Raw genomic sequence first — 23047 nt, forward strand, 5'->3', positions numbered from 1 at the left:
GCCGTGTCAATTGCCCCGTTTTCAGAATTGTTTTGTTTCGCGAAAGCAAACGGTTCGCTTTACTGGATTTTTTACCGAAATGGAGCAAAAATTAAAGCTGTAAGTTGTGTGGAATATCTTTGCAAAGATGCTGCGAGACTTTCGATTTTATATGTGCACTCTTTGTAGGTTAGTTTGCGGCGACGTACGGGGAAAGCTGAAATCGTTTTTCGCGCGCATTGAAAACGTAAACAAAAAGAGCGGCCCGTTCGATTTGGTGCTGTGTGTTGGTGACTTTTTCGGCACCAACCCTGAGGTGGAGGTGTTGCAAGAGTACAAAAGAAATATAAAAACAGGTAGGCAACGTTGTAAATACCACCAATCGATTTTTTGTTGTTTACCATTGCTACTCTTTGCAGTTGCAGCGCCAGTTTACATACTTGGCCCGACACGCAAGGAGCTTGCTCAGTATTATGCCGACACCCAGGATGGTGATATCTGTACAAATCTAAGCTATCTGGGCAAGCGTGGCGTTTACACCACTTCCGGTGGGCTTAAAATCGCTTACCTCAGCGGAAATGCACAGGAAACCGGCAGCAATGAGTGGACGTACAGCAAAGCCGACGCCATCGCGGTCCGTGACTCGTGTTTGGCGAGCAAGGCCAACATGGGAGATTTCAGGGGCATCGATATACTGCTCACATCGCAGTGGCCTTTTGGTATGCAGGAGAAGGTGAAGGAAAGCTGCAAGCTGGTCTCCTGGCTGGCAAATGCCGTTAAACCGCGGTATCATTTCTGTGGCATGAATGACGAGTTTTACGAATCTCCACCGTACCGGTAAGTGGAAGGAAGGTTGATTTTAAAAATGCTTGGAACAAGTTTTTGATTACGGTTTCCATTTTAGCAACCTTCCGGACAAAAACACTCAAATGGAGCTGGCAACCCGATTTGTCGGGCTGGCGTCTTTCGGCAATCCGGAAAAGAAGAAGCACATTTACGCCCTGAGCATAACGCCGGTCGAGAAGATGCGCGTGCTGGAGCTGATACAGAAAACGACGGATGAAATTCCATCCCCCTACCAAAACCTGTCCCTGCTGACGGAAAGCGGCACTACCAACACGGAGGAAAAACGCGACGATCAGTACTTCTACGACATGAGCACGCCGGACGACAATCGACGGAACAAACGGCGCAGCAACGATCCCAACCAGCACCAGCAGAACAATCAGAAGCGCGGCCGACCGACGTTCGATCAGGAAACGTGTTGGTTCTGCCTGTCGGCGGGCAGCATCGAGAAGCATTTGATCATATCGGTCGGTGACCATTTCTATCTCGCCCTGGCGAAAGGCCCCATCACCGAAACGCACATCCTGATACTGTCCATCACGCACATCCAGTGCGCTGCGTTGCTCTCGGAACCGCAGTGGGCCGAGCTGGTACGGTTCAAGCAAGCGTTGGTCCAGTTTTACGCAGATCGGGACCAGAAGGTGTTCTTTTACGAGCGCAACTTTAAGACGGGCCATCTCCAGATCAACGCCATCGGCATCGACGACAACGTGGCGTGGAAGATACAGCACGTGCTGGAGGACAAGGGCGAGGAGTACAGTGTGCAGCTGGAGAAGGTACCGAAGCTAACGGCGCCGAGTGATCTGCCGGAAAGGGGACCGTACTTTGTGGCGGAACTGCCGGACGATACAGTGATGCTGACGCGCCAGATGAAAGGCTTCCCGCTGCACTTTGGGCGGGAAATTATCTGCGCGGACAATTTGCTTAACTGCGAGGAGAAGGCGGACTGGCGGCAGTGTAACTGCACCAAGGAGGAGGAGGACGAGATGGTGAAAAACTTTCGGGAGAGCTTCAAACCGTACGATTTTACTGTTTGAAAGGGGGCAGTAGAGTGAAAGTTTAGAGTTACTCCGTTGCAATTGAATTTTCTACTTCAAGTAATGTACATTATTGCACACACACATGTACAATTATAATAAAACGAGAATTTTGACGAATACTGGAAGGAAATGCTTCAAAAAGTGAATGAAAAATGTACGGCTGCACCTCCCGCACTACGAACTCAGCAAGCATGGCTTCCGCGATGCTTGCCTGATCTCACCTGGGTTATGCTGGGCGAGCATCAACCCCCATTTGTCAGGGGTGGGAAAAAAGAGATAGAGAAAGAGATAAATATCCTCGTTTATCCGTGCCGGTTCGACTATCCGGACAACACGTCCAAACGCACTTTTCTCCCTTTCCCTTGTACCGTGGGTTATTCGTTGCCAAGATTTTACGCAGCTCCGTCGTGTCGCTGTGGTACACGCACCGGAGCAATTGATCGGGAAGGTAATACACATAGAAGAGAGAGAGATAGACAAAAAAGCAAAAAAAAAGGTTCGTCATCTCTAGAAGGGAGTTCGAACGGGTGTGTGAGACAGCAGCGGCGGGGGCGGGAGGGAAATTCACGCGTGCGTACTGTGGTGGTGGTGCACAACGGTGTGTGCACGGTTCGGCACGGTTCCAAAACGGTTCAGTTGGTCGCTGCCGTCGAGCATTTACCCAGTGCAAAATCGGTACGAGGGTTTCGTCGCGCTGACGCGTTTTTGTGCTGCTGCTGGTGCTGGTACCTCGAAGGTATCAAACGCATATTGGTGTGTAGTGTGTGTGTGTGTGTGTGTGTGTGTGTGTGAGTGTGGAAAGGGGATGAATTAAAAACACGGCGTGACAACTTTTGCACCAGGTGTGTGTGTGCTGTGCAGGTGTGAATTTTTACTCCCCAAACCGTCTCCTCCTCCCCCCACAAATCGTGCCTTTTTCGAGCTATCACAGCACACCGAGAAAAAGATACACACCACCCCGGTGTACCTGTGTGCGTGTGTGTGTGTATGACAAGTGTGTAACGAAGGGTGTGCAGAGAAGAAGGGTGAATGTTGTGCGTGAAATAGGGGTGACTGCATACACACCACACCACACGGTGTGCAGCAAAGGAAACGAAAGAAGGAGGCACTTTTGAGGGAGAAAACGCGAAAAGGTGTGAAGAAAGAAAAACGAAAAGAAGAAAAAACACACAAATTGTATCGAAATCGTGCGTGTTATCCTGTCTGTGTGCGTCCTCTCTCTGTTCTAATGCGTGACTCATCGTCGTGGTTGCAGCAAATTGGGCGCGCGTGTGTGTGTGTGTCAGTGTTGTTTCGGGGTGGCTTTTTTCTCTTCTCATTCTCCCACCCCTTATTGTTGTGATGTTTTTGCGTGTGTTGCAGCACTGCTCATTCCGAAACCATTTCCGGTTTCTTCCTCACAAAGCCCACTCGACAGGGCTTTGATGGCGTTCTCCTTTTTGCCTTCGCAGTCGAGATGTTTCGATACAAAACCGCTCGCGACGCAGCACCCATTGAACCTTTTCCACAGGTAAAAGGTGAATTCACACCTTGCCAACATTGTCGCAAGAGCGCTTACCGTTTGCTCACAAGGAACTGAAAGCGGTGCAAGTTGTTTTCTTTCTTTCCTTTTGCCATTCAATTGCATGCTGAACAAGTGAAAGCAGCATCCTCATCCCGTGTGCCACCTTCCCGAGAGCAGTTCCCGTTAGAATCAACCCCAACCGTATGGGGGGGGAAGGCATGCTTTGATCCACAGTGGTTGCGCCCCAAGAGGTTGCTGCTGCTGCTTCTTCGAGAGCTTTTTTTTCGTGGCCCTTCGTGGCTGTGTGCGAGCGAAACCTGTTTTGCCCTGTCGAAACAAACTGGCGCGGCGGGTAGAAGTGTGTGAGGCAAGAAAATGCACTCGGCTGGCTTTGTGGCTAGTTGCGAAATACAGCGGAGGCAGCGAGGGGAGCTCCGAGGAAACAAGGCTAACTCGGAAAGGGGGTGTGCAATTGATGTGTCTGTTTGATTGAAGCAATGCACCAACACACGCTTACCAGCAGTAATATGGGTGTCTGGCGTTTTGGGGTTGGTGATTTGGGTGCAAAACAAACAAGTGTTGTAAATAGGAATTGGCCGTGATGATGAAAAGTGAAGCAAAGTTTTCTTACCCCTTCAGTGTGACTTTTCGGAGGAAAAAAAACCCGTAACAATACTTACTGCAATAGAAGAGAAGCATCATAACCTCATTCACTCACACTTACACACGCATACCTTGTACGCAAGAAACTCGAGGAATTTCAAGGATTCTACACCATCGAATTCACCTGCTTCATCGTGCCGCTGTGTTTGTATTGCGTACAGCGCGTTACGCTGTACGCGCGCTAGTGTGCGTGCGAGTCGTGTGTAGAGCTTCGTTCGTCCTGCTTCACGGTGCGCCTCGTAGTAGTGTGTGTGCGCGCACGCGAGTGTGGCACTGGGTACTTTGGTCCTGTCGCTAGCGAGCGAAGGATTGCATACGCGACAGGCGCACCAGCCAGCCACAATGTTGTTACTTTGATGTGTGTATTTTTTTCGTGTGTGCTCTGTGCCTATTGTGTACGTTGCTGCTGATCCAGGAGGGTGTATGTGTATGTGTGTCTTTTTGTTTGTTTGCGGGGATTGTAGTAAGCATTGAAAAACAGGCGAAGCGCACACAGTCACACACGGCAGACACGCTGCCACCAGTTTCTCTGTGAAGTGAAGCATTGTGTTTGGCAGGCGATTGTATTGTGCTGGCGATTGTGGCGTGTGCCGTGTGTACTTTTGCTGATTAAAATCCTTTCCCGCTCCATTTGTTTTCCCAAACGCCATCGTTGTGGGATGGGAAAGGGTGAGGAGTGAGTGAGTTGGTGGGTTTTTTGTTTTTGTCTGTGACTAAGGGGATAAGCATCCATCAAAAAACGCTAGATAAATTAACAGTGCCGGCAGTACATCTCGTTTTGTGTCGGCCATGACAGCGGTCCTTCTTCTTGCTCGAAAAGTATGAAGTAATAGTGTGTTCAACACACTCAGGGAAGATGTAGAGTAACCGTAGTTTTCTGCGAAATTGCGACGCGCAATTCAACCCCTTATTGATTTAATTACTTACAGAGATAGTGCAAAGGCAATCATCGTGCAAATATACTACAATACCTAGAAGAAACAGTAGTGGTGCTGCAGTGAAAGATCAATCAATTTCTTTGTGTGTGTCTGCGGTGTCGCGCGAAGAGTGTGTTGTGTGTGTCTGCGCTTCCTAGCAGAAGCTGAAGTGCTTTGTGTGAGTGAGTGTGCGCGCGTGTGAGTGGGGGAGAGGGCACGGCTCTCTAAAAACACACAATGGTGCCGGCGAAAGGATTTCTGCTTACGCTGCTGGTAGTGCTGGTTACTAGCAGCAGCTTCAGCAGCCACCATCAGGTGAAGGGCGAAAAGTACGAGGACGAAGATGATTACTACGATTCAAGAGGTAAGGATAAAGGAAGAAAACTATGTTGATGCCTGTTAAATTATAATAAACTGCGGGAAAACTATGAGCACATACAGTTTTCTGGGAATTGAACGCCCAACGGGTTGAATAGGAAGCTCTCAGTAAGCTTTGAGGGCTAAACAGCCTAATCGTGTGAGCAACGTTTGAACGTAACCATATGATGATTGGCGACTTGAAAGCAATGTTTGGGGAACCAAAAACAATGCTATTTAACAACAAAAATATGGCTTCATAACTATTACAAATGCATATGGCAAATTCACACAGGGCATCTTGAGCTGTTGGTAATTTTGATGGGAAAAGGCTTCGATGTATGTTTGTTGGATTTTAATGTCGCCGAATATCCGGGAAGAAGACCTTCAAATTCGTCATGAAGCCCGTTTTCACACTTCATGTTACGAAAGACAATTTTTGTTCTTGCCTTTTGGAATATGTGTAGCTCAGTTGTAATTTGCCCCAATGCTATAATACTTCTATGGGAGCTTGCAATAAAATCTTTTATTTGAAACTGCTTCCAATGTACCACAGCGCCATCGAAAGCTCTCTCATCAACCTCATTCGAATCGTTGAATCGTGATCGCATTACCATTAACTCGCCAAAAGGTAATCTTTTAAGTAGTACGCTAATTGAATTGCTATTAACATTGATATAATTAGAGACATGCTGGTACCAACTGTACAGCCCGCCACCAGCTTTTAATTACCCACACAAAGACGGAAGGCTCTTTGTTTTGATGCGTACGGTCTAGCACACTGTTACAAAAATGTGCTAGCTCTACGTGGAAAGCAATTTCATCGCAATTAAGGTTCTTTCATTGCGATAGAAGTAAGGAAGCGCTACGTACGTCCCCAGCCCGGGTTGTCTTGATTTCGACGAAAAATATTGAAAGCAAAATCCATCTCATTAAGGTGCAACAACGCTGCTGCTCGGTTTCCTTGGCAATAAGTGGGTACTCGTGGGTTGCTTCTCGCTGCCCCGCGATACCAATACCACCTGCAACTTAAGTTGCTCATTACGGTTAAGGTTTTGTTTTCTGCAAATTTGCATGAGCCGTTGCTTGATGCGATGCTGTTGTTGATGGTTGATGGGCAGCCGTTTGAAGAATGGGGCGTGAAATAAGTTTACGATGCTGGTACGTCCATAAATCTTGGCGAAAACAGATGGCCCACGATAAAACGATCATTATTTAACGTGTAGCACTTTGTTGTTGTTGTTGTTTTTTTTTTTCTTTTCGCCTTGCCTGCGTGCTGTGTGAAGTGGAAATTATATACGCTTCCCCGCATATGATAAGCGTTGGGCAGCGACGACCCTACAGTCTTATCACCACCGTACAATCTTACCGCGCTGTCAATACTACGCTAAACCCGTACTGCAGTACCAACGTGGTTTACTGTTGAAGTATCTGCTGTGGAACTATAGCGTCCTTCGCATCCCTTCGCAACTGCAACCCATATCTAACTAAAAGCGACAGTCCGTTGACAGTTGCAGAATGAAAAAAAAACGTTTCAGATGAAACCCTGCACACTCTGTCTAATGTTTGATGTTAGATTTTTCCTCCTCGCCCGATCCAACATGCTTGACAGCTTGAAACAGAGAAAAAGTGAGTTTGGAAAAAGTAGAGAAAAGCACAAACAAAAAAAAACAATATATAACATGACATACGCAACGCTCCATTATAGTGTCACTCACACCCGGCACACCCGGGAAAACGACACATGCCTTCGTTCTATTTATTCTCAATCTAAATTCAGTCAACCAAATTGAAATTCCACCCACTGGAGTGGAAGTTAGCCGATGGGTAAGCGTGCTGAGGTACCATGTCCTCGAAGACATGACGGTATTGCTCCCCCAAAAAAACAAGCTTCGTTTTTCAAGAGAAGCTCTTGTCATACAATGTACCTCTCTGAATGTCCTCGCCGTTGTGACATGGTGGTACAGGGCAATCGAAATAAAAGATTGCTACTTGCTTCATAAAACAAAACTAAACAATGGCGTAATGTCGCATTGAATGTTTCGGCACCAAAGTCTGTTACGGACTCTCTATATGGGTTATGTTGGTGCTTCGCTCGAATCGGGAGGCACATCAGTTTTGGAAAGAGTATCTGCAACACTGCTTTAAAAATGGACATGCTACGGAGCGGTTAGTTATTGCTTTATTCCAATTCTGTTCAAGCTTGCCTAGATATGAAATTTATCATCCACGTGTCAAACTACCAACATGGCACTGCTTTTAACCCATCCCAAAATGGTTTCATTTACCCTGCCCAACCGGCGGCCATTATCGATCGAATATAGCCGATCTGCCGCGCCACAAGCGCGCAATGGCGTGTGAAATGAGCTTCGGTTGCCAATTTCTTTTCACTTCTCCAACATTAAACAATTATGCACAATGCCGTGTAATTATGATGCCTCACATGCAAAAAGAGCGGACCCAGCAGTAGTAGAAGCTAGTATGGTGGAACGACCAAACCCCCCTCAAGTGGCCCGGCCTTTAACCTTCGGGACGATTCTGTCGCGTACGGTGATAAATCTTGCCGCAATCGCAAGGATTAGCGCCACCACCGAAAGACGACCCAGTTTCGTGCCCCGATGAACACATCCATCCTCTTCCGAACACGGCCACGGCGTGATTCCACGCTGGGAGGGGAGAAGGGAGAAGGCACGACGACGTGCTCGGGTCACGAAACACACTCCGGTCTCATTATTAATCCGCCAAAGAAGCATAAATTGCATCCATACGAACGTTGCTGCTCCCTGTTCCATCTTCTGCTGCTGCTCCTCCTAGAAACAACCAATCGGCTATGGAGCAGTACAATGGACTCTGATGGCAGTGGACTAACAGAGTCAACTCAAACAATGGATCCTTAACTTATGCTTTTGTGTGTTATTTCACCCGTGTACCTCGCTCGCTCGTTCGCTCCTCTCCCATTTCCCAGAAGTCTCCCAACTCCCAATTCGTATTTCATCGTCCAAACACCAAACGACTCTTCGGCGTAGGACTCCTTTCGATTTCTCGAGTTTGATTGTACTGTTATGTGCGCCAGTCGTTTGCCCGATTCGACGTCTTCAATATATATATAGTATGCTAAAAGCTCACTTGAAACTCCCCAACGTCGTCCCACGCACCGACGGTGGATGGGGACGAACTTCAGGAAGATCAGGCGATGACTAACTCCCCGTTCGTGATTGAGTCGCGATTTGCCGTACGGTGTGTCTCTTCTGTTGCGTTGCGATGATGAGATGCTATCGACAGTGATTCGTAGTTACCTTGTGTATTCATCGCACAGGCCGATGCCGATGGTTTGTATAATGAGGCTGAGACTCCTCTTCACTAGCAACAGCCAAGTTTGAAGTTGTTGGATAGTAGTGGTGATTTGTGGAGGATGGAGAGGAGATTTCTTTATGTCGCGAAATACGTAAATGGCTAAACCTGGCAAGAACATTCGTAAGGAATTGAATTGATAGGATCTGCGTTATGTCTTGGTTCTTGGGTCACCTTTATGACAAAATAAGATAAATCATTGGAATTAGATTACATTTCAGTCTTACTGATTTATGTAGAAACTATTACGTTGGATCATGCTCATGCCGATGGTTGTAATATCAAAAGTTATTTGCTCTATATTCTGATATGGCTGGATATTAATTTTAGAATACGAGTGCCCATAGCTATGCTTATTTAATAATGATACAAATCATTCTGCTACATCTCACCACACAATATCTACAATAATTTTCCTACATCACACAAAACAACACACCTCGACATATTGCAACCCGTCGGTGCGATGCTTGATTGTGCATGTTGCTGTGCATGTTTCCTCTATCGGTCGATTCCACCAAAAGGGCAAAACTGTTCCCAGACTTTCCATTGTTCCAACCGAGAACGAGATTACCGTCTCTATGGCCATTGGGAGCTTTTGATAAACTTAGTTATTTGCCATCCACCTTCCCCCTCCATACTCCAGGCTAGATCTTAAGTGTGTGGAGTTTAAGATCGAGGAAAGAGCTTCGTTTGCATGCGCTACACGGCATTACTGTGCGATGACTATAAGGCTGGGTTTAAATGCATATGACGTCGCCTGCAGCAGCGGATATAGCTAAGGTATTGACGATTTCTCAGCGGTTTCTGCTACACCGCTCCGTTTGTTTGCCTTAAGCTTAGCGATTGGAGAGTGAGTATGACGAATGCTTCCATGAATGTGGATACACTTTTTTATGATCTAACCATGTTCAAGGACTTCCAGGTGTACTTCAAGCGTAACCTCGCGCTATTGCTCATATAAGGTGTGATTGTAGCTCATGCGTGGTAAGAATTAATAATAATGGGGCAATGATTTTATACACACACGAAGCTTACAAAAGCACATATCGAATGAAGTATAATTATTATTTAAAGACATTGTATGCTCTTGATAAGTAAATTGTTCAAAAAATCGAGGCTCCTTCTTTTATTTTTGTCTTAACGCACAAATTATCATCTGTCCCTAGGACCCAAAACCTAAAATTAAATGAAGCAGCATATGCTAATAGCATGGAAATCCCCGCGGCAAGCGGAGATTATATCCCTATTCCACGGCTAGCAGCACACAAAAATAGCAAAATAGCAAAAGGAAAGGAGGATAAATTTAACGTAAACCCTCCCCATTCCAAAATGATCCTCCTTTTGACCGCTCATGTAAAAGCACACCAAGTATTCTATCCTTATCTTAATGTGTTTCGAACAAAAAAGAAAAGACTAAAACGGTACAGCCCAAAAAACAGCCGGCATGAAAACATCTCACCATTTAAATGCAATTGCATTGGCTAGATTACTGCACACTTAGCGTGTGCACTCGTGTTGCTAAGGCAGTCCCACCAGCAGTTCGTTTGAAAAAAATAAAAAAGGAAAAGGGCGAAATAAAAGGATATTGCAGTTTGCAGAAACGTGCAATAACAAAAGTAACGGAGGACAGCATAGGAGGAAAGGCAAAAAATGCACCACAATGAAGAAAAACCACCCGATGCAAATCGTATCGGGGAAAAGGTGCTGCACAGGGACAGGTTTTAAGCTCGAAACCAAACCATCCCTAAGATTGTGTTGTGTGTGTATGGTTGTATGCAGCTTACAGTTTTGTTACATCCTTTTTTCCGTTCTTTTCCATCGCTTACCAGAACCAGTGCAATGTGCTTTGTGTGCAGACGCGAGTATTGTTTGTGTTTTTCTTTCTTGTTTCCCTTTATTTCTTGCTGCAAGTTGTTGTTATCTTTATGTGCATCGTTGGCTGTTTGGGTGTACGAGGGCACGGAATTATCGAAATTGCACACAAACACAAACACCGGCTGGCTAAATCCATCCTACCCTACTAGCCAACGGCTCGAACCTTTACGCCAACGCCTTATTACGGTCGGTCGGTTTGGCGGTTTCGTCCTGTTTCCCGTTGTTCTGGCTTTCCTTCCCCGCTCGCTGCCGAAAATGATTTGCGTTGTCGGGTTTCGAATTTCCATCCAATTTCCCTCTGCATGGTGCTCGGCATCGAACTCGCCTGCTCGGATCATCGCAACGACAGTGCGAAGTAAAAAAAAGTCTACGAACGGATCACGCAGGTTTTGCAGAACAGCTGGTCGTGGAGCGTTCATGTCTTCATTCTCCCACTACTCTCCCGGGCAGCCCTTTGCCAACAGATGGCTGCTGAATATTCATAGACTAGAACAAAAAGCCAAAACCGAGGGCTGTCGGGAGCTTTTGCCGACCATCTGTGGTACTGCCCTATGTATGTGTGTCTGCGCGTGTGTCGTCGCCATTATTATTTACTTTCTCCCTTTGCTGCCTGCCCCCCCCCCCCCCCCCCCTTTTTCCACCGTTTGCCCCTCTCACTCGATCGCTTGGTAATTGAAGGGATTGAACCTAGGAATATGAACCACCCCATGAAGTGTACTTTGCAAATCAGCCCCCGTAGCATATTGGGCCGTTTTGGTCACTGGTTTATTCGCCCATCCCAGCACCGGGTTCGGGGGAGCCGGTTTTGTTTGCCCCCTTTTTGCTTCGTTAAATGCAAAGTTATTGATTCGATAAGGATTATTTTTGGGGTCCGATTGTCGGCCGGCGTTCGTCCGACCGATCGCCCGCTGTGAAGGAAATGATTCTTTATTGGAGATGGAGATTAAGAGAGAGAGAGAGAGAGGAGAGATAGGGCAATTTTTTGCGTAAAGTGAAAATGTTGATGCCTTTGCCGCACCACTGATTGGGAGCTTTGTTGTGCAATAAAGTGAACAAAAGCAGAAAAGCGTCTCGTATTTGCTTTATCATCTTTTTTTCGTAAAATTTCCACAGAACTGTAGAGATTGGGATTTGGTTAGAAGATTTAGTATTGACTGCTGCAAAGATGGCTTAAATCGGTCCACTTCCGTGAAGAGTATTTAACCGAAGAAGTGCGTCACTTTTTGCGATGGGCCACAAAATTATGGGAAAGTTGCTTTATTTGCGGTGGGCCGCACATTTATGGAAGGTTGTTTTTTTTTTGCGAGATTTCCTGAAGATTGAAGTCAGCTTGAATACAACCCACGCGCTTCGTTCCGGTTCGGTCTATGCGTTTGGTGTACGCTACTAAACACCCGCCTTAAGCTCTAAGATATTGTCGGACTTAAATGGTGTGTCGGCGTGTGATGAGGTTATTTAGATTTTTATTTGCGATTTTGCGATTCATATTTGTTTCTGTATAAGATGAGACGCCGTTTCTTGTGCATTTCCTAGAAGGACAACTCTACAGAGGAAGCTTATTTTGAAAATTCATTCATTTCTTCTGAATAGGTATAAATCTGCAAATTATTACACGAAATGTAATCTAATCCTGGTCACGGCACCAAAGCCAAATGATTATGGTCGCTACAATGGCATTCGGCATGAGCGAATTGAAATGTTTTCCAAGTAGTACGAGCTGTGTGTAACTCAAGCATGACTGGAAATGTGCAAAGTTTCCTCAGCGTACCATGTACCGCACCCACTTCAAATGAATAAGCCAAATATCATCTCTATGGCAAAGCGCAGCCCAAAGCACCAATTTCGCATTACGCTGCCATGCCGAGGATACTCTTGATCGGCAGGATGCATCCTTCGAATCTACGAATCAATCCTGATCCTGTGCCTTTCTCGAGCATGGCGAGAGTAATGCATATCACACCACCGCACACGCCAGCGATAGTGGTAATTATTCCAGCATTAGCGAAACCGTTGCGCCGGTTAGAAACGGATCCTGCACCGAAATTTCATCCCTCGGTGCGGTCATGTTTCACTGCACTACTGCTACGGTTTGCGTTGGCACCGTGGAGAGGGTGTTGTATCGCAACTGGAGCATCTTTAGCCATCCCATTGCTCCCCGATGGTCCCTTTCATGTATACCAAAGGGGCCGATCGATCGCGCACGGGAGAAGGCCAGCCGCGTGCTTACGGTGGTGTCTAAGAACGATGAACATTATCGCTGGGCAACCCGTCCTTCAAACACACATGGGCTGGTGCTGTTCTGGCGCCCAGATTAGTCACGTTCTGCCCAACGACTGTTTCTCTAGTGTGGCATTTCTTGCGTTTTTTTCTGGCAGCGAGCGTGGGTTTGCAAAAATGCTTAGCTGGCATATCTGCTTTGCTGCGAATCCTTCAAACAACAAGCATCGGGTTGGATGGGGCCACAGCAGGATTGGAAAAAGGTGAGCTCTCCGGGTCACAGCGCAAGGTCATAATGGGTATTTTGTAAATGCCTTTTTGCTCTGCTCCATTTGCTTGCCGAGGGATGGGTTTGAAAACGTTCCCCATCCTGCAAACTGCAACCGAAACGGATGTTTCTGACGGTGATGAGAAACGATGAACGAGATGACTTGTAACAACCCGTTTCTATAGCATTTTTGTAATAGCTGGTTACAGCATGATGCGCCATAGATGGTGACGGATTAAGCAAATCCACTTTTATGAAATTGAAATGCAATTTTCTTCGCAACACTACATCTATCCAACACCATCAACTGTTGGGCGGCAAATGGGACTATTGCGATGGGAGAAAGTTCCACTGAACGCGGGATTTTGAGAGGGGCGCCAGGCAAGGCCCTTATTGACGTTAATAATTGCAATTTTAATTACAAACTTATCTCTACGCCCGCGCCACGCTAAACCAGCACACGGCTGCTTGTCTGTCAGTTGAACGATGTCGTTCTTCTTCATTTTTTTTGTACCCAGTCGACACACCCAAAAAGCATCTTACGACAACACAATATGGCAATCGTTTCTTTCGAACCCTTCCATCCTTTCTTTGCTAAGAGCCGGAGAAGGAGGTCTTGAGTCAACACACCGACAACGCGCCAGTTCGACAAGGGTCCCGTGGCAAACATTCTTCGGTTTAAGCACTCCCCGAAGGCCACGAGGGTAACGAACATGGGTACCATGGGGCTGCTCATGGGCTCTAGAAACTTTTTAGTCGCCTAGCAGCAGGGTGCAATTTCCCGCCCGATGGGTGGGCCAAGTTGATCAAAATGCAGGATCAAACTGCCGGATCCGTGGCGCAGGCACAAGTTTCCGGCGGGATGAGCAGGATTTCGATAATTGCTGTCGTAAACAAGCAAACGTGTCTCCTTTTCGCCATCGTTCCCGTCGTCTCGTTTACAACGCCTTACTGCTCCAGCACACTGCCATGCCTGGTGGAGCTGATTTGATTCTTTCCACTGCTTTGATGTCGATGTAGTTAGCGTGTAGCGTGTTGTGTAGTGATTGAGGGAAAAGTTTTCAGCACTGCAGTGGTGCTGCCGGTGAGAAGCAGCAGCCATTTGCATTATTTTCACATCTTCTGCTGGCAGCAGGGTGTCTCGCTCTCCTTCAGAGGAGGTTGAAAGCCCTTCCATCCTTTTTTTGCAAAGGGAAAACATTCTGTCGCAGTTCCAGTTGGCAGCGCGCTGGTGCTGTAATGAATAGGATGCTTCAGCTTTATGTGTTGATATTTTTTGTGTGGCTTGTTTAAATTCTCATTTATTAAAAATCGAACGGCAACCGGACACCGGAGGAAAACCGGGCGGCGAACGGGGCGGGTGTTCACTGTGAAGCAAGGTTCTAGCTCGGGTTAATAATCAAAAAGTTTCATCACGTCTAACGAGAGCTGGGTACATGGAGCGCCGGCTGGAATGGATCATAGATGGATCCAATTTCAAACCCCGGACGGGCAAATGAATAAACTTTTTCCGCTTGAAACATAATCCTATTCACAGGTTCGTTGCGCAAACATAATCCCCACTCATTACGTGTGAGGCTGTGCCTTCGTGTGTATATATGTGTGGGCTTGCTTGCTAGTGCTAGCGCTAATGTTGTGCTAAATACCGTCGACGAACAAGTTTGACAGAACAAGCGCGCCTCTGCAACAGTTGTTCGCCATGTTTTCAGTGCCTGGATTGGATGTTTTTGTTTGCACGTTTCATTAGATGGCTGTTTGGTTTTTCTTTGCTTTGTTTTTATTAAAAAAAAACACATTTCGCCACAGGAAAAGGTATGTCGGGTCCAGTTTTCCCAGCCCAGAATGGAACACAGATGTACGTTCTTGCGCGCGCTGAATACGAAAATACCGTCCAAAATATCTACAGCACGCTCACTATGCGGTGGTTCGTGTGCTAAAGCGTGCAGCTTCCGGGCTCTGGTCGAGCGAAAATTACTCCGAACAGCTTAAAATGCAGATTCGAAACTTCCTTTCGGCCTTTCCATTTTGGCGGGCGCATGTTGAATTGGTGAGGCAAACAAATTCGACAACTTCCTGCAAAAGTTCCCGTGCCAGTGCCTAAGTAAGTGGCAGAGCCGCCACCGGCACCAGGCACCGATCTGCTTGGCAAGAAACGTGGACGGAATGGAAGTCCAAGTCCGGCACAGTGGCCGGCTTCCTGTGTGGAAGGCACGGGTGGTCCTGAAGTTTCACCCGGCATCTTGTTTTGGGCGATGTAATAGAAAATTTCAACACAAATTCTTGTGCCAAAGTTTTCACCCAACATTCACGACCCGCTTGATTCGGTTTGCTCTCAGATCGTTGGTGATGTAAGTGGGAAGGAAGGGCTGGTGGTAGAATCAAATCCATTTAGCATTAAGATCATATGGTGTGCGGACTAAATGGAAAGAGATAGGCTGTGAGTGCTGGAGGCACTTTAGATGGGACGAGATTTTAGGTGAAACTTAAAAATTTCGCCAACAGGAATCAATTAGCGCGAAATGGCGCACTCGTGTAAAGTTTGCCACTGGACAACCGTTTACTTCAGTTTCGAGAAGGAAGGAAGGAAGCACAGCTATTCAAGCTGCTTGTTTCAAGATTTAATTTCCTGATGCCAATGTGCATAGTTGTGGTGGAACCACTGTTCTTCTCTGCAAGATGTTTGGTTTATTCCGAACAGATGGGGAATAGTTATAGATCTTTTCACAAAACGAGACAGGAATTCATAGAGCTGAAATCTAAGGACCGTTTCTCTTAGATATAGGTTAGTGACATGTGATTTACATTCGGCGCTATTTGCGAAGAGTCCAAAATTTGAGGATTTCCCTCCTAGTGTGGAAGATCGGATTTTTCAGCATCATCTGGAACTCTATTGTCCACAGTAATGTAATAATTGGAAGGTCATCGCACACAAAGAGCTGGTCGCTGTAAAAGGTTCTCGTTTTGCAGCTCTACTCGTATTCTTCTGAACTCCTGACGCTTTTAGCGTTGCACGTAAACCGCGTCCGTGTGAAGAACTAATGAAAAGAGCCATTTTGTACACATAGAACCTTCCTGCTAAAACAACTTATAGATGGAACTGCAAATAAAAATCATGACCTAGTATCTCGCCAGCTTTTTGCAAACAACAAACGTTCCATCTCGAGTGGTACGTGCGGAAAACTCTACCGATTACTTCGAAATATACTTTTGGAACTTCTGTGTCATATGCCCTATCCCTTGGAACACCTTCTAATGTGAAGTGCAGATGACACAGACCCACATCTACGTAGCTGGACGTCCCTTTTTCCGTCATGATGCGGCGTCAAAAGGTGTTCGACCTTCAGAGCGTCGAGAAGTAGGAAAAACCACTCAAACGACGGCCTGTGCCTCTCCCTGCATCAAGAAGAAACAAAAGTAACTGCTCCCGTGGGATTTTGAAATTCCTCGAAACTTGCCGTCAGACTCCATTTCATTTTGTTCCCTCCCATACACCATAGGGCATACGGCAAGAGCATAGGGTTGTTGCACATTTGGTGCGGGTGATGTAAACTTTTCCCCCCTTGCAAGGATGACCCTCTCTCTTGGCCCTGAAGCGAAAGTTAAATGGAAAGCGACAAGTTTGCCAGCCAGGGTGAGTGAGTGAGCAACCGTCCGGAGTGGTTTCGGGTAAAGGATGCTTGTTAGTGGTGTACATTTTTTCTTGTCGGTTTCATGTGACCGCTCGTTGCTTATGGCGCTTGGCATCTTCTCACTGGCATTTATGTTGTTTTTTCATCATTCACTTGTTTTACTTAGTTAAACTGTTTCTTAACTCGTCTTCTCATCTCCTTCTTGTAATGTTCGCCCCTGCGGAGTGTGTGGTTTGATGAGAATTTGCCTGAAATTACACTTTGTAATACAGTTTGCAAAGTTCTCATCATTGTTGACAGTAAGTGCCTGGATGCATGTCATCCACTTTTCACTATTTATCTTATCAACAACGGAAAAAAGTTTAAAAAAAAAAAGTTCAACTCTTTAACGACCCTTGTGCGAGTCAATTCTGGGGAATATTCTTTTTTGTAAATTTCATTTTACTGCTTCCAACTCTTTACGCGAGTCTTGCCACCAGCACGAAGGTAATTTAATTTATCCAACTCTATCCTTTTCGCCTCACCACAACGACTCGCCTGCGTTTTACCGTCTCCAGCCCGCCCATACCAAATCGCGTGGATGTTTCGCAACTCTCGCAGCATAATAAATCGCAAACCGAGAGCCCCGGTCCCGCAGATGGACATAAATCATCTCGTGGTTGGTTGGAGCAAAAAAAAAAACTGCTGCGCATTGGCACGGTCGGGATTTGCCGCACCAATAGCAGCGTCCGATCGAGAGTATCCTGCGGGATATAATAACAATTCGCACAAGCACAAAGGCGTCGGGGCCAAAAGGGGTTGCAATAAAAATTAAAAGAAAAAAGCAGAACAGATAAGAAGTGGCGGTGGTGATGCTGGTGAATCCACACGCTTTCGAGGTCGCCGTCCAGGTTGAGAGTGTTAGTTAGATCTATACAGATTGTGTGTATGTATGTGTTCGTGTGTGGGCTTTTTTTTTTTGCTCTGTAATCTACGAAAAAGGGCAACTTCTGAGAAACGAACCAGCTTTGTTCTGGGCATCTCGACCATGTTGGAGCTGTATCTGAGATTAAATCAACAAGAAGCAGCAGCATTGCACAATACTCCGACAAGAGTAGAACAAGGATGTATTTCGGTTGCTTCTTTTTTTGCACTTCTGCATCATACGTACCACACCCATACACAAAAGCTTTCCTATTAAATTTCTACCTTCCTGTCTGGACAAAGAAAGGATCGTTTTGGGATGTGTTCAGATATCGCTCCATAATTCAATGTAAATCCTGGTAGGAAGTAAAATTGCCCTAAGGGATAGTCTTGGCCGTCGGTCCTCGGTGTGTCCCAGGTGGACCCAATATGGCCGCGGACCCCAATGCTTTGTTAAAGCTACTGAATCATCGCCGCCCGTCCGTCGCTTGATGCAATGGCACAGCTTCTTCCCCAAGAGCACATTGTCGAGACAGAGGACGAATGGTGGAGTGTGTGGATATGCTACCACCACTTGGCACGAGATGAAATGTTGTAGAATGCTTTCTCGAATCCTTTATGTGGGAATTTGAAATTGACTTCCCGGGAAGTCATTAGGACAGAGAAGCGTAGTTCCGCAAATGCTAGTGGTAGTTGTAACCCCAACGGTATGTGAAGAGGCTTTGGAATGGTGTATTTGATGTGTGTATCTACGTGGTAGGATGTAACCTGCGACCTGTGTTCATTAGAATCGCTTCGCAGTGAACGCGGGACCTTTTTTTTTGCACTGGAGCTCACTTTTAATCTCTCGCTCAGTCGGTGTTCTTTTGCCCTCTTCAACCCACCACCATCAACCACAATCAACATGAAACGTTAAACTTGCCACCGCACTTGTGTTCCTCTTATTTAAATGTACCTTTCACTCAGCTTAATGTTAAGCCAAATGTTTTAAGCTCCAGCTCTTGTACATTGAGCGAAAAGAAAACGCTACACCAACATCAGAAAGAAAAAGTCAAGCCCTTGACCAAAGTTTCAAGTCACTCGTGTAGGTACGCATTTCGAACCTCCAAGGGGACGCCATTAACTTTTAAATCTGCTTTGTGGTGCACTTTTTTACCATCTTCGTGTTTTTCTTTCTATCTTCCTCTGTTTTGTTTCCTTCACGCACACGATTCTTCATTTTATGTGCAGTTTCTTTCCTGTGCAAATTGACCGAACGTACAACCGGATCGGGTAGCGATTTCAGTTGGCAGTCCAAGCGTTTGTTGCTGCCGTTTGCAGAATCCTTGCACGCTCGGGTTTAATGGTTCGACAACGACCAAAAACGGACATCGGATCGGTACACGAGCTGTGGGGTCTGTGGAATGCCAGCGCGCGCCGTTGCACTGATTCGCAACATGCGAATTGTACGTCCGAGAAATCATTGCACCATTCTTTTCGCCCTGTTTTCGGCTGACTTCCTTCGCTCGTTTCATGTGGCGTTACGTTGCCTTGGCCCAAACATCAAGTTTCCTGTGACGTTTGAAGCATCTGGCGAGGGCAGTAGTTTTATGAGCGGGTACAGTTTATTTGCTTTTGCTCCGTTTTATTCATTGCTTCGCAGAATGTATTTCCCTCTTCAAGAGTGCCCTTCTAACCTGGTACCAGCGTTGTTACCGAGTGAATTGCTTAGGTTGGATCCGGTCAACATTGCTCTCCTCACTTTTGGGGATGTCATTCTGAGCCGTTTGTCGTTGCTGATTGGTATCAACTGTTGTCACAGTTTGTAATCTCGTGCTGAGAATTGTGCGTCGCAAACAAAAAAAGCCTTTCCGACTAGATCAAAATGTATTGCGCACGACTCCGTATGATGTTCACAGAAAGAAACGCCTATATGTATGCAATTTGCATAACGTTAGTGCGTTATTAAGCCTTTTCCAATGATTTTAAGCCATAAAGTAGTCTCATATCTATTGAATACTTAATACTGAAATCTAACGAATCTGAATTAGGTCTAGGTCTGCCTCATACACTGTTATTCAGCAAATGACAGCTCAAAGTCTCATTCTCGCTCTCCGTTAAGGTTCACGACCTCATGCGCCGGATGTTTATCGCCCAGAACTTATCCGTCCACACTATCACACCATTAGCGCTCGGAACACGGATTACTCTGGTCGCTTGTATCGGTTCGGCGCACGTTTTCTGCGGCGCCCCATGCTCTTGCCACAGCGGACTGCTATCGTTTGACATTGCGTTTGACTGTGGCTGGTCGTGTGCACACTTTATGTGTCTTGCGCTAGCTGCCAGTGTGCAGAAATCGTACGACCCCGCTCCCTGTTGTCATTCTCGTACACCAGTAGGTGGGTCGTACGTACGGTGGAGCTTCCTCCAGCACTGCGCCGAAGCGTCCCGACACACCCGCCAGCTACTGTCGGCAAACCCCGGGCTATGGGAACGGGACAGCCTGCCTGCGATAAGCTTTAAAAGAATGATCCATTCCACCGCTGTTCATCGCTTCCCCAACGACGCGTCGTGCTGGGGGGAAACTCATGTGGAAAAAGTAGTCCGCATGTGACACTGGCAGGAAAAACGAGCATCATGCTCCACTCGCTCGCCCCGCAATTGTTCGGCGATGGGAGTGTATATATCTCGTTATTTTCGTATCAGATCCGGTACCGAGCACACCGCATCAGCATCTGTGTGTGCGCGCGCGTGTGTGTGTGTGCTTTGTGGAAAATGGTACCGTTAAGAAAATAGTCTCCCCGTCGTACGCCATTGCACCTTCGGGGTTCCGGTGAGTGGTTGGCATGCGTGAAAGTGTACCACCAGCTCGTCTTCCGATGTTCCGATGCACGAGAAGCGTACTCTTACACCTCGCGCTTACCTTCCAACAGCGATACTTCAAGATTCTTTCCCAGCATTTTTTCGTCCTCTTAAGCATTCGCGTGGAATTGCTGCTGTACACCGGTACCATCGTTCCCTCACCTTGCTGGTTCGGTTTCTACTTTCTCTGTGCTCTTCGCGACAGATAGCTGCTGTTATCTTTCACCCACCCCCGGGGGCAAGATGTTGAATGGTTCTGTCGTGTGGAGCACACATTAATCCACCTAGAATGAGCCTCACATACAAGCACACACACGCGCGCCAAGAGTGAAAAGAAAGTAAGGCACAGCCAAAAAGGACTGCTCACATTCCTTTCAGCGCTAATAGCGTTAGGACTGTAACTGTGCGTCGTACAATAAAGGCGGGACGGCAAGCAAGCAAGCAAAAAAAAGAAGGCTACCACTCGCCAGCTTCTCCGAAAAGGGAAACTTGTTGCTTCCTCGGCAGCAAAGTTAATTACTTTCAGCCACACCGGGTAAGCGTTCACTTCTTCGGGGACTCTCTCGGGCACACTCGATAGATTGTGCAAGATAACCTATCCTCAATTACACAAGCGCGGCCCCGTTCAGCGCACATAAAGCTTGCCCTGGAAAAGGATCTGTGACCTCGGATTTGGTAGGTGCCGCCGGCCTGTGCAGCGATGCTCTTACAGTAAGAAAGACTTTTACGGTTTTCTTTCGACAACTAAAGACTATCCGAGTCGGGAGGGACAAACTCCCGCCATGAAGAGCAAAAGATAGTATCCTCCCATTTAGTTGGGGACTGTCTCATGTAAGCGCTCATGACTCTGAGCCTGGTGCGGCAGTAGAACAGTTTGTGCCCAGTTAGCACATTGTCGGGATTTGCAGTGCGCTCAACCTTCGACTTCGAGCCTGGGGGATCAACCAGAGCAACTCCCCAAACAACAGCCCCTTTTGCTCAGTAAAGTACAGAAGCTTCGCCGCCTTCCTTACGGTCCTTATGGTCCTTATGCTTTGCCTTGACCGTTTTTTTTTCTTCAATCACTCTCACCCGCTCTGGCTGCTTGTGCTTGTGCTGCCGCTTCCTTCCCTGGTTGGTGTAATTCGCACAAAAATTATGACCCTTTCTCTCTCTGTGGGCTGGGCTACAGCGCGCCCGGGTGCTTGGCTAAGCATTCAGTTATCTTTTTAATTAACTCCACCGGATACAACACATACCGGGTGGTACGAGAGGGTCGCCCGAACAGTGGGAGCAGATGGCGTTTGGGACCGCCGTCCACCATCCCCGAGCCTTTCCAGTCGTGCTCCAAGTAGCAGCAGGGTTATGATGATGATGATGATGATGATCCCGCTCCTAGTTCATCTCGCCTTCTCGTGTCCGTGGTTTGTACTATTTATGGCCGGCTCAGGTGTTGAATGGTTGGATTTTGTTCTATGTGGTCGTTCTGCTTTTTTGCTCTGCACTCCCTTTAATTTTCCATTCTTCCATTAAAATAGGGGATACGACCGCAGCTGGTGCTGTGTGCTTGGGCTTGTATATCATGCCAGGCTCCCGATCCTTCACCGGTCGGTCCGGTGAGCCTGTGGGAAAAGCCCTGTGTATACTTTGTGCCTTAATTAATTTTATTGCGCTCAGTGAAAGCGAACCCATTGGTGAAGTGTGGTGTGTTGCTGGTGAGGAAGGTGAAGGTTCCTATTGTTGGCACTACTTTCCTTCCCGGCACTACCGAGCCGAAGGATGCGGTGGGCTGCAAAAGGTCAAAGCTGTAAATAAAAATAAGGCGAATCCTGTTTCCATACCTTAAAGGTTGCAGATACATTTTGCTTGGTTGAAGGTAGGGAAAATATCTCCCAAAAAGAAAACAAATCAAGCCCATGGAGAGTTCCGAATAAAATTGGTTGAAAATGTTCAAAACGATGCCACATATGCTGTGCACAAATTGATAGGCTCTGTTCGTTCAACCTCAACACGAATTAAGCATTATACACGGAACGAATATCGGGAAACCCGTTAAAGGTGAGGAATGTGGAACCGAACTTTGAGGTTTAGCACCGGTTGAATGCATGGATTCACAGTCTACACTACGCGCCGCGAGCGTGCGAATGATGCTGTGTAAACATAACCGCACCCGGGATATGTGCATTGAACTCTTCGGTGCAGTGATGGTTGTGATTTACATAACGCCGAACAGCTGCGCTGTTGCAGCTCGGCGGCTGCGGTGAGAACCCTGCCACCCGAGAGCTATGCTAATCAGCTAATGATTAGAGCGGGCAAGTGACACCACATTGCTAAACACGCACACATCATCGTGTAGTGCGGCGGCACAAACCTTCCCAAACCTCAAAACCATCGCGTTAGTAGCGTGAGATGCAAAACACCCCAAATAACCGAACACTCGCAGCATATTAGAGTGCCTTCGTGAAGTATCCGCATCCGCAGGCAAGCAAACGGTGAACGTGGGAGCCGTAAATGGAAGCATGATGGAATTTAAGTGGAATTGGAAGCATTTCCATCACATCTGGTACGATGTCTTGATGGCTAGGGCCGACCAAATGGAATATATTTTGCGAAATGAAGCTATCTTTAGGGTGTCTAAAGGGGGAAAATGTATCTCGCTTCTTTTATTTGCCACG

The 23047-nt window shown here is 46.8% G+C and overlaps 2 protein-coding genes across 7 annotated transcripts in view; both read left to right on the forward strand.

Moving 5' to 3' along the window:
• Window positions 1–31: 31 nt before the first annotated feature.
• LOC120951909 (CWF19-like protein 1 homolog) lies at window positions 32–1984 on the forward strand. Its single transcript, XM_040370912.2, has 4 exons — window positions 32–99; window positions 169–335; window positions 399–816; window positions 884–1984. Exons 1-4 carry the CDS (start codon window positions 80–82, stop codon window positions 1860–1862), a joined length of 1584 nt encoding a protein of 527 aa, XP_040226846.2. The 5' UTR covers window positions 32–79; the 3' UTR covers window positions 1863–1984.
• Window positions 1985–2183: 199 nt separating this feature from the next.
• The window catches only part of LOC120952198 (calsyntenin-1), an 87854-nt gene continuing 66990 nt past the window's right edge, over window positions 2184–23047 (forward strand). For 2 of the 6 annotated variants that reach the window (XM_040371400.2, XM_040371405.2), the window contains exons 1-2: window positions 2184–2313; window positions 4962–5313. In XM_040371400.2, the coding sequence (XP_040227334.2) occupies window positions 5187–5313 (127 nt within the window). In that variant the 5' untranslated portion in view covers window positions 2184–2313; window positions 4962–5186. Of the gene's footprint in view, window positions 2314–2435; window positions 2619–2704; window positions 2727–4961; window positions 5314–23047 lie in introns of those variants that run through there. The other 4 variants (XM_040371404.2, XM_040371402.2, XM_040371401.2 and 1 more) reach the window with 4 other exon arrangements.

The sequence above is a fragment of the Anopheles coluzzii genome, chromosome 2, assembly GCF_943734685.1.
Source record: "Anopheles coluzzii chromosome 2, AcolN3, whole genome shotgun sequence".
Taxonomy (NCBI): Eukaryota; Metazoa; Arthropoda; class Insecta; order Diptera; family Culicidae; genus Anopheles; species Anopheles coluzzii.